The 14,117-nt window shown below is 44.4% G+C and overlaps 1 protein-coding gene across 1 annotated transcript in view; it reads right to left on the bottom strand.

The window, feature by feature from the left end:
* Window positions 1-9,871: 9,871 nt before the first annotated feature.
* KDELR3 (KDEL endoplasmic reticulum protein retention receptor 3) overlaps window positions 9,872-14,117 on the bottom strand; it is a 49,859-nt gene continuing 45,613 nt past the window's right edge. Inside the window, exon 5 of the mRNA XM_086963325.1 lies at window positions 9,872-11,190. Coding sequence (XP_086819451.1) covers window positions 11,150-11,190 — 41 coding nt within the window. The 3' untranslated portion in view covers window positions 9,872-11,149. The remainder of the gene's footprint in view (window positions 11,191-14,117) is intronic.

Genomic DNA, 14,117 nt, shown 5'->3' with positions numbered 1-14,117 from the left:
GACCACTCTCCAGTGGTGGCGTCTTTCATGATGCCGACCACCCAGGGACCCCAGCGGCACTGGCGCTTGCGCGATAGCTTACTACCAAGCCCGGCCGTGCTGGAGCGCATCAAGACTGCCCTCAGCCAATTCCTCGTTCACAATGCGAACGACGATACCACTAAGGCCACCCAATGGGCAGCGCTCAAGGCGGTCCTGTGGAGCGAATTCATCTCCCTAGCCACAGCCAACAATAAGGAACGCGTGCAAAAGAGGGCCGAGATTACCCAACGAGTGGCAGAGCTAGAACAAATGCACCAGCGTACGGGAGCGGCCTGAGCGTGGCGCCAACTATGCGCGGAAAGGAAGATGCTTGCGGCCTTGGATCAGGAAGTGGCTGAGTACGCCGCTCTCCGGCGGCGCCATGCGTACTACACGGGGGGGACCGTTGTGGGAGACTCCTGGCAAGCAGGCTGAGGGAGCAGCAACAAAGGCAGCACATCCGGACCATCCAGGTTGGTTGTGGTGACCCGATAGTGGAGGATGGAGCGATTGCCGCTGCCTTTGGGGACTTCTATGCTGACCTCTATGAGGCGGACCGCCTGGATCTGCAGTCCGGCCGGGACTACCTCCAGGGTGCAACCCTCTCTTCCTTAACTGAGGCACAGGCGGAGTTCCTCGATCGTCCCATAGGACTAGAGGAAGTGATTTCTGCGATATCCCGCCTCAAACTGGGTAAACACCGGGACCGGATGGCTACTCTGCGGCCTTTTACAAGACTTTCTGCCCACAATTAGCCCCTCTACTGCGTGATCTATTTAACACCTTCGACCAACCCGGCGCCGGATCTCCTAGAGGCCGCAATATCGGTAATACCCAAAACTAGCCGAGAACCCACCCGGTGCGGATCATACCCACCAATATCCCTGTTAAATATAGATCTCAAGCTGTACACAGGGATCATAGCGAGTAGACTCGCCCCTTACATGCAGCAACTAGTGGAACCCGATCAGGCCGGATTTATTCCGCATCGGCAAACCAGTGACAACACTAGGCGAGTCCTTCACTTGATAGAGGCAGGGTCTCGAACGAGACCGGGCTGCATGCTCCTTACCATCGACGCTGAGAATGCATTCGACCGAGTGCACTGGCCGTATTTAGACCTGGTACTTCAGAAGTTCGGCATAGGTGAAACTCTTCGCAACCGGATTTTTAATTGTTACCGACAGCTGACTGTGACGGTCAGAGTCAATGGCCATACATCTCCGCGCTTTCCAATTGGCTGGGGGACCAGACAGGGCTGCTCACTGTCCCCCCTGCTGTTCACTCTATATGGAGCCGTTGGCACACCGTATCCGACAGCACTGCCTCATTGAGGGTATCCCGTTCGGCGGGGATACGCATAAGGTCAGTCTGTATGCAGACGAAATTCTGCTCTCCCTGATGACACCGATGCAATCCCTCTGGGCGCTCTTTGTGGAGCTACACACCTTTGCTCTGGCCTCGGGGTTCAAGGTCAGAATAGAGAAATCGGAGGCCCTGAACATCTCCTTCCCACCTGACGTGTTGGCGGAGGCCAAGGCCGAGTTCAACTTACAGTGGTCTACCTCCCCCATTTCCTATCTAGGGGTTCTGTTGGCACCAACGGTACGAGCTACAGCGGAAGCCAACTACGCGAAGCTCAGCACGCGCCTCAATGGATAACTCAGGCGGTGGAAACACCTCACACTCTCCTGGCTGGGCCGCATTGCGGCTACCAAAATGACTTTGCTGCCACAGATTCTTTACGTTTTTCAAACTCTTCCCCTACGCCCGCCGGCGGGGTGGTTCCACAAGATGCAGTCAGACCTAGCGCGGTATATCTGGAACGGCTGGCGCCCGCGCTTTAAGCATTCGATTGCTACATTCCCCCCCCCCCCCCCCCCCGCACATGGTGGAGTGGGCGTACCCGACCTCACTCTATACTTCCAAGCCGCCAAGCTGCGCACACTGGTAGAATGGCACCAACTGGAATCCAGTAAACACTGGCTCTTCCAGGACCAGGCAGTAGCAGGCCGGCGGCTGCAGGGTGTCCCATTTTTACTGCGTCGCCATAGGCCGCCCAATCTCTACGCGTCACAGATCACGAGCACCGTCCTGGGTACTTGGGACACAGTGGCGGTACGGCAGGCCTTCACCTCATTCCCCTCCCCGAAGACACCGATCTTCGGCAACCCGGACTTTTCTCCGGGCCTTGACCCCCAGGCGTTTGCGATTTGGAGGACGACACCCTGCAGAGATGTGGGGCACATGTTTGACCGTAGCGGTATCCTTCCCTTTTAGAAAGTGAAGGAGGATTACGGCATACCAGAATCGGACCGCCTGCCCTACCTACAGGTCCGTCACTGGGTTCTTCACCCGTCAATTAACCCCAGCGCACAGCGACACCTCACACCGTACGAAAAATGGCTGTTGACACGTACCTCCGATAAAAAGCTGCTCTCTGACCTATACCAACACTTACTACTCACTAACATTCACTCCCACAATGCAGAGGTGGGTCAGGTGGGAGAGAGACGTGGGGAGAGAACTTACACACAAGGAGTGGGCGGGCATATATCACAGGGCCCGCCACTCTGCCTACCAAATAGGCCTTACTGAAACGCTGACAAAAGTGGCCACATATTGGTATCACACACCTGAACGCCTACACCGCTGGGACTCCCGAGTCACTGATCGCTGCTGGAGGGGATGCGGGGAGCTCGGCACCCTAGAACACTTACTCTGGAGCTGCGAACGTCTACAACCTTACTGGACCGCAATCCTCGACTTAATAGATATGCACCTAGACACTCAACTTCCCAGATTCCCCGCCTATGTACTGCTCGGCCTCCCTAACGCCTTGATGTACCCCCTGAAGTCCTTGAGGGGGAGACTTATAGCAATCGCACTGGGAGCAGCAATACAGAACATTGTGGCACACTGGAGAGATGTTCAACCTCCTCAGCAACTTGGGTGGTTACATAGGCTCTGGATTGTACTAGGGGTGGAGAAGCTGTCGTTGGCAAAAGCCGGGAGGGGAGCGGGCTTTGCAGAACTCTGGCGGCCGTTCCTGGCCCTACTCACCGGGGAGTTCAGGGAGTTGAGCAACCTCCCAAGAAACGCTTTAAAGCGATATCAGTCTCCTGTAGCTTTCTTACTCGTTGGACAAGGAGGGGGGTGGGATGGGCGGGGTTGGAGGGGGGAATTGTTGGGGTTGTCATTTTTCTACCTAATAGCATACTGCAATCAAAGGTGGCTCCTGAGCCCTTACAACGCAGCCGGCCCAGTTGGGTTGTAGGCGACTTGCTGTGTGTCACACAAAATGAACGGAGCTCATCGCAGACCTTCTTACATGCTTGTCTTATCATGGGTGGGTCTGTGCCACTTCAAGCACGAGCCACTGCACCTTTTGTGATGCCTTTTCTTTCAATAAAAAGATTTAATACTAAAGAAAAACAGGTTGGGCTATTACAAACCAAACACAAAATGACAGTAGAGCACAGCATGTGGCTATAGTACATGCACGTTGCAAATTGTGTGTACTCACAGTAATGGAGAGCTGGGCAGTGTGAAATACCTTGTCGGACAAATTATATTCTCGTTGCAACTGTTCCCAGGTGAGCATTCCTTTTGATCTCTATACGTCCACTATTTTGTTTTTTTATGTTTTCTTGAAGGGATTCTCATCTGTGGCATTGTTGTGCTCCTGCATAGTACAGTGGTCCCTCAAAAGAACATTGTTTTTTCTCTCTGCCATGACATTTTTGCAAAATAGATGCAGTTTTACAGAGTTTACTGATTTAATATGCACATGTTTTACTCAGTTCTGCCATCTTGGCGTTGGTTCGGAAACATTCTGAGGCATCTACCGGGGTGGGAAACAGTATATCTCATCATGCGTCAACCTGATGCCCAGAGTTCACCAGAACAGATCAGCCATGTTCAGATTACATTTTAAGTCACTGGGTGAATACAGAAGCAGGTTTATGGCCGGGAATGTAATTAAAGCCAAGTAACTTTTTATTACCATTCATAAACTGGCAAATCCTTACACCGCCAAAGCAGACACATTGGACTTCTATTTAAAACAAAGGAAAACCACCAGAACCAACCTCTTTCCCTTCAACAGTAGCCTCTGCATTCCTTCAAGTATCACAAAGTTAATTTATGGATCTGGCCGAAGCAAGCAGACCTGTCGGCAGCCTTTCTGACCCTTGTACACCATAAACCTTCAAGAACATTCTTCTAACTACTGCTGCTGCTACACCAGTAAGAAGAATCATCAATACTTCCTTAACTACAGAAATCTTTCTAGAAGACCTCAAAAAGGGATACATACACCCATTATTAAAGAAAACTAAACTGGGCCCGCTTGACCTGGACAACTACAGACCAATTACAAATGGACCTTTCCTTGGCAAACCGATAGAAAGAGTAGCATTCGCCCAGATATCACAATTCATTGAAGATAACTCCATACTTTCTGACTTCCAAAAAGGATTCCCTCCAGGAAGAAGCACATACTCTACCCTCATTACCATCTGGGATGACCTCAAGAACACCATAGGCCGGAACAGGGTTGCTGCACTGCTTCTCTTGGACCTCTCGGCTGCCTTGGCCACAGTTGACCATGACACTCTAATACAAAGACTCTACAAAGCCGGCATAGAAGGGACTGCTCAACTGGATCACAATCTACCTTCAAAACAGAACAAATGTCATCCATTTTTCCTCTTTCTCATCCAAACCATACTTAACAAAAGCAGGGGTCCCTCAAGTCTCTATCATCTCACCCCTGCTTTTCTATATCTACATGAAGTCCTTACAGGCAACGATGAATGAATTTCACCTCACATGCTATAACTATGCAGATGACACACAAATACTCCATTAAACTGGAAAGTACCAAAGAGACTGGAAACTCAAAAAGTGTCAGTTGCCTCAGAGCTGTTGATCAGTGGATGACATGGAGCCTTCTCAAATTGAATGCTTCCAAAACTGAAATATTTACATGTGGCGACTGGAGAAATTATGACCCACTCGCCCTCTGGCCTGACGATCTGGGAACGCCACCAGAAGTATCTAAGGAAGTAAGAAACCTTGGAATTACCAGGGACTCCAAGCTATCAATGAATACGCAAGTGCAAATTAGCAAATTCATGCTTCATTACTTTGAAAACTCTGTGATGCATCTTTCCCCACCTGGGATTTCCACACAAGGTCCAGGCTACTGTCTTCCTTGTATTGTCTAAACTTGATTACGCCAATGGAATGGCCTCTACCACGGATCATCTATATGAACTATGAAAAGACTACAACAAATTCATAACTCTGCTGCGAGACTACTCCTACTGCACATCTACCCTGCCTTCAGAGCCCTACATTGGTTTCCGGTTGCCAGAACATCCACTTTCAAGCTGCTTTGTATCACCCACAAAGCAATACATGGGCAATACATGGAATAGGGCCCCTTTCATCAGGGATAAAATTACCAAATACATTCAATAAAGAAACCTCCAATTAAGATTAGCACCTCGCCTCAAAATCCCACCATGCAAGAAATAAAAACATAGGTGACACATCCTTCAGGCAACGAAACTATGGAATTCATTACCCCCAAACATAAGATCCACGGATAACTATCTTATCTTCAGAAGAAAACTCAAGAGTTGGCTCTTCCCTACATAACCAATAAACTCAAATACAAATGTACAGCATATCCCTGTGTAAATAAGCATTTATTTGATTATATGTATGAGTCTAGAAATGTGTAATTCTTTGTATAAGTTATGTGTAATAATTATGTTTATAGATCTAGAAATAATCTTTAGGTCTGCTTAACAAATGTACATATTACTTATGGTTATATTATTCTATGCTTAACATGTGTATATGTCACTCCATAGTTTTTATATGAGTTTTTTATTAGATAGATGAGGTTCTCGGTTGATCTATCGCAATATGTAAAGTCTATCTTAACTATTTATCTGCAATTGCTTCACTATTGTATTATTAAAAAGAAAAAACAGAAATAAATTAGCTTAAAGTACAGCAACAATTGAAAGCTTGAGTTTATTAAATACAACTTAAATCTTGATATATTACCTTCCTTATTCATGTATATCTTCCATGTACTTATGTATCTTTATATTTATTACTTTACCCCTGCTGTTAAAAAAAACACTTGCGTCTCTCTAATGCACTACCCCTTGTTTCACTATATACCTCTCTTAGTATATCCTGTACCTCCACTCTGACTCATCCAAATACTCATTCTACTACTGATCTCCAAAAGTATCCTTTCTAGAATATTCCCTCCTCTATCCCTCTTTGTATCACACCAACCTCATTTTACTACTAAGATGTCCCAAACAACCCTTTCTAAATTATCCCCTCGTGTATCCCTCCTTAGACTCATTTTACTGCTATGACCTGCCTAATCCATTTCTAGAGACTCTTCCCTCCTCCATCTCTCCTTTATCCATCTTAAACCACCTACTACTATTATGATCTCCCAAGCAACACTTTCTAAACTCTTCCCTCTTCTCTTCTATCCCATGATTAACATTTTCAATCCAACTATCAGACTCACGTGTCTACAACTCAAATTAAATCATATTTCCCTATATTAATTCACCACTAATCCTTTTTGAGTTCCAGATTAGCGTGCTACTCACCGAAAAGCACTCCAATGCATCGTATGGGGTAATAAGCGTTATATAAATACAATTTGACATTATGAAGGGCTGTGTTGGCCTGTGTTATATTAGTAAAATGTGTCGGGGGGCATGTAGGTGCAAGTTTGGAGGAACTAAGGCTACACTTTAGGAACTGAAATATATCTTGTTCCGCAGTCTAATTTTGTAGGCAGTGGATGTTTCCCAACCTGGTCCCTTGCCTAATTCTTTTCACTTAGGGCCTTCCAGTGGTTGAAGTGGGCGGGACTTATTGGAGATAACGTCTCCAATCTTTTTTAATTTTACAAAAATATGTTTTTTTCTTGTTATTTGAAAACAACTGTTCCAGAACAGATATTGCTGACCTTCAAGTGCGCTTTAGTCTAAAGGGAGGGAGCAGATATCCCGTTTTGAGAAGGTAAGGGAGAGGCAAACGGGGAAAGAAGAAACGAGGCTTTTCACCAGGATGCTTGCAACCTGAAAAAAATGTAAATGTGTATAAGTGGTTAATCAGCAATCCTAAAGGTTTCCTGGGGTCAGTGTATGACTCTAATTAATGAAAATAGAAATATAGGGGTGTTATCAGCTGAGTTCCAGGGTGCGTCCCGTTTGTACTCGGTATAGTGTGATTGCGTATTACAAAAAAAGTATACTTCTAAAGAACTTGTTTTTATCTTAAAGACTAAATCTCTTTGCATATTTTGCAGGAGATGATTTTCGACTGAGTTTAATATAATTCAAAATGTTTTCCATATTCACAGTACACTCAGTTACAGGCTCATAGTAGCTTTGAGACATGTCACTGTTCTCCACTGCATAAACCAGGATTCAGTTACGTGACTGTCTGTGTCCATACAGACATCTACAGTGATCCCATTAACAAACTGAGCTTTCATATTGTAAACGAGTGCATTTCCCACCAATTACTTTAACTTGCATTTATTTTTAATTTAAGGTGTCTGTGTGTGTTATATCTTATACGTATTTACCTGAATATGAAAGGCCAACAAAATAGTTGTAGAATATTTTCTTCTTTTAAGCTACTTATGTGACCCCCACTGCTTTTTAGAATCACACTTTCCATTTTTGGGCTCTTTACATTTCATCTGCTATGTTTAGGAGTGAATTATGAAGGGATTGGGGGGGGGGGGCTCTAATAAATAGTGGACCCACTGACACAAACTTTAGGCGAGCATCCTTTTTGATTGGTTTCCTCTTATGCTCGGTCATTGTACCAAGACGAAACTTGATTGTGTTTTCTCAGCCCTGAAAATGATAAAGACAGTAGGACAAGGTTGTCAAGACCTCGTTTTAGAGGTAATGGTGCAAAGCTTCAGGTCCGTGATGACAGGCTGGCCTAGTCATGGTACTAAAGTTGGAGGCACCAACAGTGTTTAATTTGTAAATAAAAACATAAATTAATGCATGCATGGATCAAAGGTTTTTCAAAGGAGCCCACTGCCAGCAATGCTGAATGCCAAGATTGCAAATTCTCAATTCCTCCTCATGCCTCTATCTTCATCCACCCCAGAAACCCTGTCTCGTTTTCTCGCTCTTGCAATTTGTTTTCTTTCATTGTCACTGTTATGCTATCTTTCTCTTTTGCCTTCCTTTCTTTTTTTCTTCTTGTTCTACAGCAAAGTTGCTCCCAGCCAATAACACGTACTGACAAAGCCAATAGGTCTACCCTATGCAACAGCTATTGGCTTTGTTAACGTGTTTTAGCCATGTTGAACACCATTGTGGCTGCTGTTCAACAGGGCTAGAAATTAGTGCCATGGAGTACAGTAGAGTGGAACCACTGGAGTAGAGTGGAGTTAAGTGGGGTAGAGGCAGTAGAGTGTTGTGACGTGGAGTAGATTGTCATAGAGTGGAGTGTTGTGGAAGGAGAAAAGTGGAGCGGGGTCGAGTGTGGTTGAGCGGAGTGGTGTAGAGTGGAGTAGATTGTCATAGAGTGGAGTCCCATGGAATAGAGTGGATAAGAGTAGAGTGGAATGTCATGGAGTGTAGTAGAGAGTCATGGAGGGATTAGAGTGGAAGGGCATAGAGTGTCGTTAACTGGAGTGGTGTAGAGTGACGTGATGCTGAGTTGAGTAAACTGGAGTGGCATAGAGGGAGTTTCATACAATGGAGTAGAGTGTTGTGGCGTAGAGTGGAGTAGATTGTCATAGAGTAAAATGGAGTTGCGTAGAGTGAAAAAGATTGTCGTAGAAAGGAGTGGCATAGAGTGTCCTAGAGTATTGTGGAGTAGAGAGTCGTATAGTGGGGTGGCAGAGTTGTGGAGTGACATAAAGTGGAGCAGCGGTGGAGTGAAGAAGTGTGTTACAGAAAAGAGTGGAGTAAAGTGGCATGGAGTGGCGTGGGAGGAGGTGCGCTGAATTTCAAAGTGGAGTAGAGTGTTGTGGAGTGGAGTAAAGTGTATGAGTGGATTAGAGTGGAGTTGCGTAGAGTGGAGTAAAGTGTCAGAATGGAGTAAAGAGGCATAGAGAAAGTTGACTAGAGTGTAGTTGATTGTCATGGAATGTCATAGAGTGGAGTGTTGTGGAGTAGCATGGAGTGTCGGAGTGGAGTGCTGTAGAGCGTCATGGAGATAGTACAGTGGAAGGGCGTAGAATGCAGTGGCGTGTCATAAGAGTGGCCTGGCATAGAATGGCGTACAGTGGAGTAAAGTGGCATGGGGTTGTGTAATTGGAGTAGGGTGCTGTGGCTATAGAGAGGAGGGTGTAGAGTGTCATAGAGGGAGTTGCATAGAATGGAGTAGATTGTCGTGGCGTGAAGCAGGGTGTTTTAAAATGGAGTGTTTGTAGAGTGGAGTGGCATAGAGTGTAGTAAGGTGGCATAGAGGAAATTGCGTACAGTGTCACAGAGTGGAATGTTGTGGAGTGGTATAGAGTAGAGTGGAGTAGAGTGTAGTGCCGTACAGTGGAGGGGTGTGTTGTAGAGTGGCATGTTATAGAATGGCATGGCGTGTTGTGGAGTGGCGTGTCATGATGTGCCGTAGACTGGCGGAGAGGCGAGAGATGAGTGGTATGTAGTATTGTACAGTGAAGTGGCATAGAGTGGTGTAGAGTGGAGGGGCATTGTGAGAAGTAGTGTTGTAGAATGGAGTGGCATGGCGTAGTGTGGAGTATGCATGGTGTGGAAGCTCACTACAGTTACAGACAACACAATTTCAATTGAAATGACCAGTACAATTGCACAGACATAGTTTTACTGATAACAGTATACAGAGCCCAAACGATAATGTGTGGAAACGTCCTCACCTAGTGTACTGATTTGTTTTGATGGTAGTAAAATATGTGTTTTCACCACAAACAGAATTACAAAATAATAAGCTTCATTTGTGTTTTAGTAATTCTGATATATTCTGAAATATATATATATGCACAGTTCATTTATAGACATTTATATTTTGTTGTGTGCTAGACAAAAAGTCTTTCCTTTCACAGCAAGATTGTCACATTAATCTTCTCGCTTTTAAGTCAGAGAAAGAAAAGTAAACACCAAGCTCCCTCGGAAGACAGAGCCTGACATTTGACCTCTGTCTTTGAATGCACAACAATTGTGACAAGATAAGAACAAGATTTAAACGCCTGTTTACACAAGGCGAGCACTCGTGGAAAAATAGAGCAAATAAGCTATGCGCCACAGCAGGGACAGATTCAAGCTGGACAGCCTAAAACAAATCAAGCCAGCAAACAGAAAGCAAGCAAAGGTGAGTTATAAAACACAAATCCAATGGTTAGGAATGGACAGAATGCATTCTTAGATCATCTTTCAGTATGTCCCCAAGACGTCGTTACCAAGCCAGACAGCTGCACTGTATGGTAGGCTTTGACCTAAAGATAAGAGCCGACGGCCACCACCTTCAACCACCTACATAAATTAAGCACTAGACACAGCTCCTGGCCACTAGGTCTAGTTTTTGTATTAAGGGTGGAAGTAGGGGAGCCCAGAGTTCCAGGCCACTAGTAGCATGTTGTTCCAGGCTACTAGTAACATGCTGTTGCAGTCATTAGTAACTATCATCTATTTTAATTTTATTGGAATTTTTCAAAGTGTTACATAAAACCTGAAAACAGTTATAAAGACAAGTGCCCAAAATGGTCATCTTATTATTTCCCTTTGTCACAAATGTACTATATTTACACGCCTGACTAGCTTGTAGCACTAACACACACACACCTCTCAGTGAGCTCCGCACCCCACTTGGACAGAGATCCGCACCCCACTTGGACAGAGTAAAAAAACATAAATATATTCATTAAAAAATTATTTCTCCCTGCAACCCACCCACATGGAAAGCGAGCTACAAAATTGGACCACATATAGCGACGTGTTTGTGGCACCCCGGGAAAAAAGGTCACTTATGCAGAACTGAGAAGTGTGTCCTTGTATCTGTAGCCCTTGGCCAAGTTCCAGGACACAGGTGTGCAGGCCACATTGCAGTCGTCAGTTTCTTGTGATACTTCTTATACTGGCATTGGGAGGCTGAGTTTCTTTCCTTTCAGAACTGGAAATACAAAAAGAACAAGAGTAAAATGTCAGTTTTCCATTCCTCATGCCCCACTTCTATCTTTCCTAACTCTGAGGCCACTTCCCATTCACCAGTCTTTCCTTCCTCATCTTTCTCACAACATGCCTGCTACCTTTTGTGAACCTCAGACTACCATTTCTAAACTATAACTTACAAGGCCCCTCTCCTACTTAGTCCATAAATTGACTATGCTCCTTTTCTCCCACCACAAGCTCAGCTACGTTTTGAGAGCTTCTGACCACCCTTCCTTACCTTCCTGTCATAAGTTGTACCGAACAAGGTGGCACAGACCTCTCTGTCATCTAACCTTGTCTCTCTACAGGCTCACCCACCATTCATGTCTTCTCAACCTTCCCATTTGCAGTCTTCCTTCCCCACCTCCCACCATTATCATTTGTGTGGTTGTCCCCACCCATCCCCTCATTGGAAGCCTAACTCCCAACCGGGCTTGCCTGTTGTACATCTAGTTGACACTTTACCTTTTTACAGCATCTGATTCCTGGGATTACAATCTATGAAAATTTGTTTCCATAGGACACCACACATCTCTTCCATTACACATTAAATTAGTGGTATGGCTCTATAAAGGTACGGCCTCTATAAGACTGCACATTCTGCTGAGGTTCAAGGGTTCCATAATGCACTACAACAACTGACACTGCAGTATTTTTTAACACAATTTTATACGGATTAATTCCTTGATCAATGATTAGGCAAGCATAACTTTTCCTGTTTTATTTACTTTCACCACATTGTTATTTTTGCTTAGATGTTTCTGCCACATGCATTTTACTTACTTTTAGAGTTTCTTCAGAGTCTATTTCTTTGGGCTGCCACAGTAGCCTTGGCTTTTAGTTTATTCCTCTTGTTTTCAAAGTCCCCAGTTTAAAGATCTATAACTGCTCTAGAGAGAAAACATGTCTGGCTGACTGAGACCACTATGGGCAGTTTTGTCAACAGTCTCACCACTCCACACATTATTGGGGTACAACTCTGAAGACGTTCAGTGAGAGAGGGGGAGGGGCAGTATTGCAAACTTTCATTCGAAAATCATGTAAACCAGGTTACCTCCTTCTCTTTCTATACGGTAAAACTTCTACGAAAAATCCTCCCTTCCATTCCGGTTGAGCTTCGTAAATTAGTGGTCTCAGTGTTTGTCCTTTCCAGGGCCGACTACTGTAATAAGCTCTTTATCAACCTCCGGAAAAAATGTCTAACGAAACTGCAGGTTGTGCAGAATGCAGTGGCTAGGCTCTTGCTGAATATCCTAAGACACAGATCTGTGTCAAAGACACTCAAGGACCTACATTGGTTGCCAATAAGCAAACGTGTTGATTTTAAGGCTTTGTGTATTGTCTTTATGACCACACAGGGTATAGGACCAGGTTTTTTATAACGGAACTCGATACCCTACATACCAGCACGCAATCTTCGTTCATCCTCTGCACATGATCTTATTGTTCCTAGGGTGAAAAAATGTTCCTGGGGGGAAGAAGTTTTGTGTTAGGCGCAACTAAATTGTGGAATTCTCTACCTATAAAATTGAAACAGGAGACACATCTGTTAGCCTTCAGAAAAGCGTGAAAGACCTGGTTGTTTATTCATTAACGCACCTGTGAACTCTTCAGTCGAAATTTGGTTTCAATGAGTAAGCGCCTTCACACCCTAGGGTGATTGTTTCGCACTCTATAAGTCGCCATTTCATTGTGGGTGTAAAGGGCCAGGATTGTGAGTGCAAAGGCACTTTTCCCAGAGAGCCGCCACTATTGCTGCTCTGCGGACGGTGACCGTTGCAAGTGTGGGCACTGATGGGACTTGGTGTCACATGGACTGAATGGACATACTTGCTTCAGAATCAAAACAGGCCAAGTGTTTCCTCTCTGTGACAAATGAACACCATTTACACGTAAATGTAATCCTCAAATTTATTTTACTAAAAGGAGTATATATAAAAATATTATTTCTTATTTATTTCAACATCCAAGAAATTATATATAGCATTCCTGAAACAACTGCTCATAATATTATTCAAAAAAACTAAATTGCACCTTCTATTTTATAACTCAATCCTTCCCAATAGTTCATACAGATTTTATAAAGGATTACAAGACTATCAAAATTGATCAAAATATTGCCAAGACTGCCTATGCTGTGTTTTGGTGATTCCTTGGTTCACCCAACTTCATAAAGACGTATACATTGATATATTTATGTTTTCTTTTAGAATACCACAAAACCTTATCCCTGGTTACCTGGGTATCCTGGATCAACTCAATCATTTCAATATCTTTTCAGAGACTCGTCATCATCTCCAGATTAGAACTCATATTTCCAATCAATTTTTTGCTGCGGATGATACGTGTTTTCATGACTACAAATATTTGCATGAAGGGACGGCAAGACCCAGCATCCGCTGGGGGTCAAGCTCAATACCCCATGAAAAACAACATAGGTATGTACGGCTAGTTGTAGATTGTCTATGGTGTTATGGGACTATGAATATGTTGCATTGAAGGACTAAGTCAACATCTGCTGGGAAAGATTGGTTGGGTACCCAGAGGAAATATGATTTTTAATCATGGGGGTGAGTTTCTGGTGGAAAATATTGAAATGATCGAGTCCAGGGTACCCAGGAACAAACATTTTTGTTGTATTCTAAAAAAAAAAAGTGTAAATATATCAATGTGTGAGTCTTGAAGAAAGTGGCATGAACCAAGGAACCACCAAAATGGCGCATCAACATATATGGAAACATTTTGAGAATCAAAACGGATAGTCTTGGATTCCTTGATTAAATCTGAATGGCCTATTGGGAGAGGATGAATTATAAAATAGGACGTGCAATATCCCTTTCTTATGTGACCAACAAACAGCTCAGCTCAGTTCAAAGAGCAAGACCAACA

The sequence above is a fragment of the Lissotriton vulgaris genome, chromosome 1_1 (genome assembly GCF_964263255.1).
Source record: "Lissotriton vulgaris chromosome 1_1, aLisVul1.2, whole genome shotgun sequence".
NCBI classification, from domain to species: Eukaryota; Metazoa; Chordata; class Amphibia; order Caudata; family Salamandridae; genus Lissotriton; species Lissotriton vulgaris.
The sequence above is the reverse complement of the archived record's forward strand: the minus strand, read 5'-3'. Positions and strand labels throughout refer to the sequence as shown.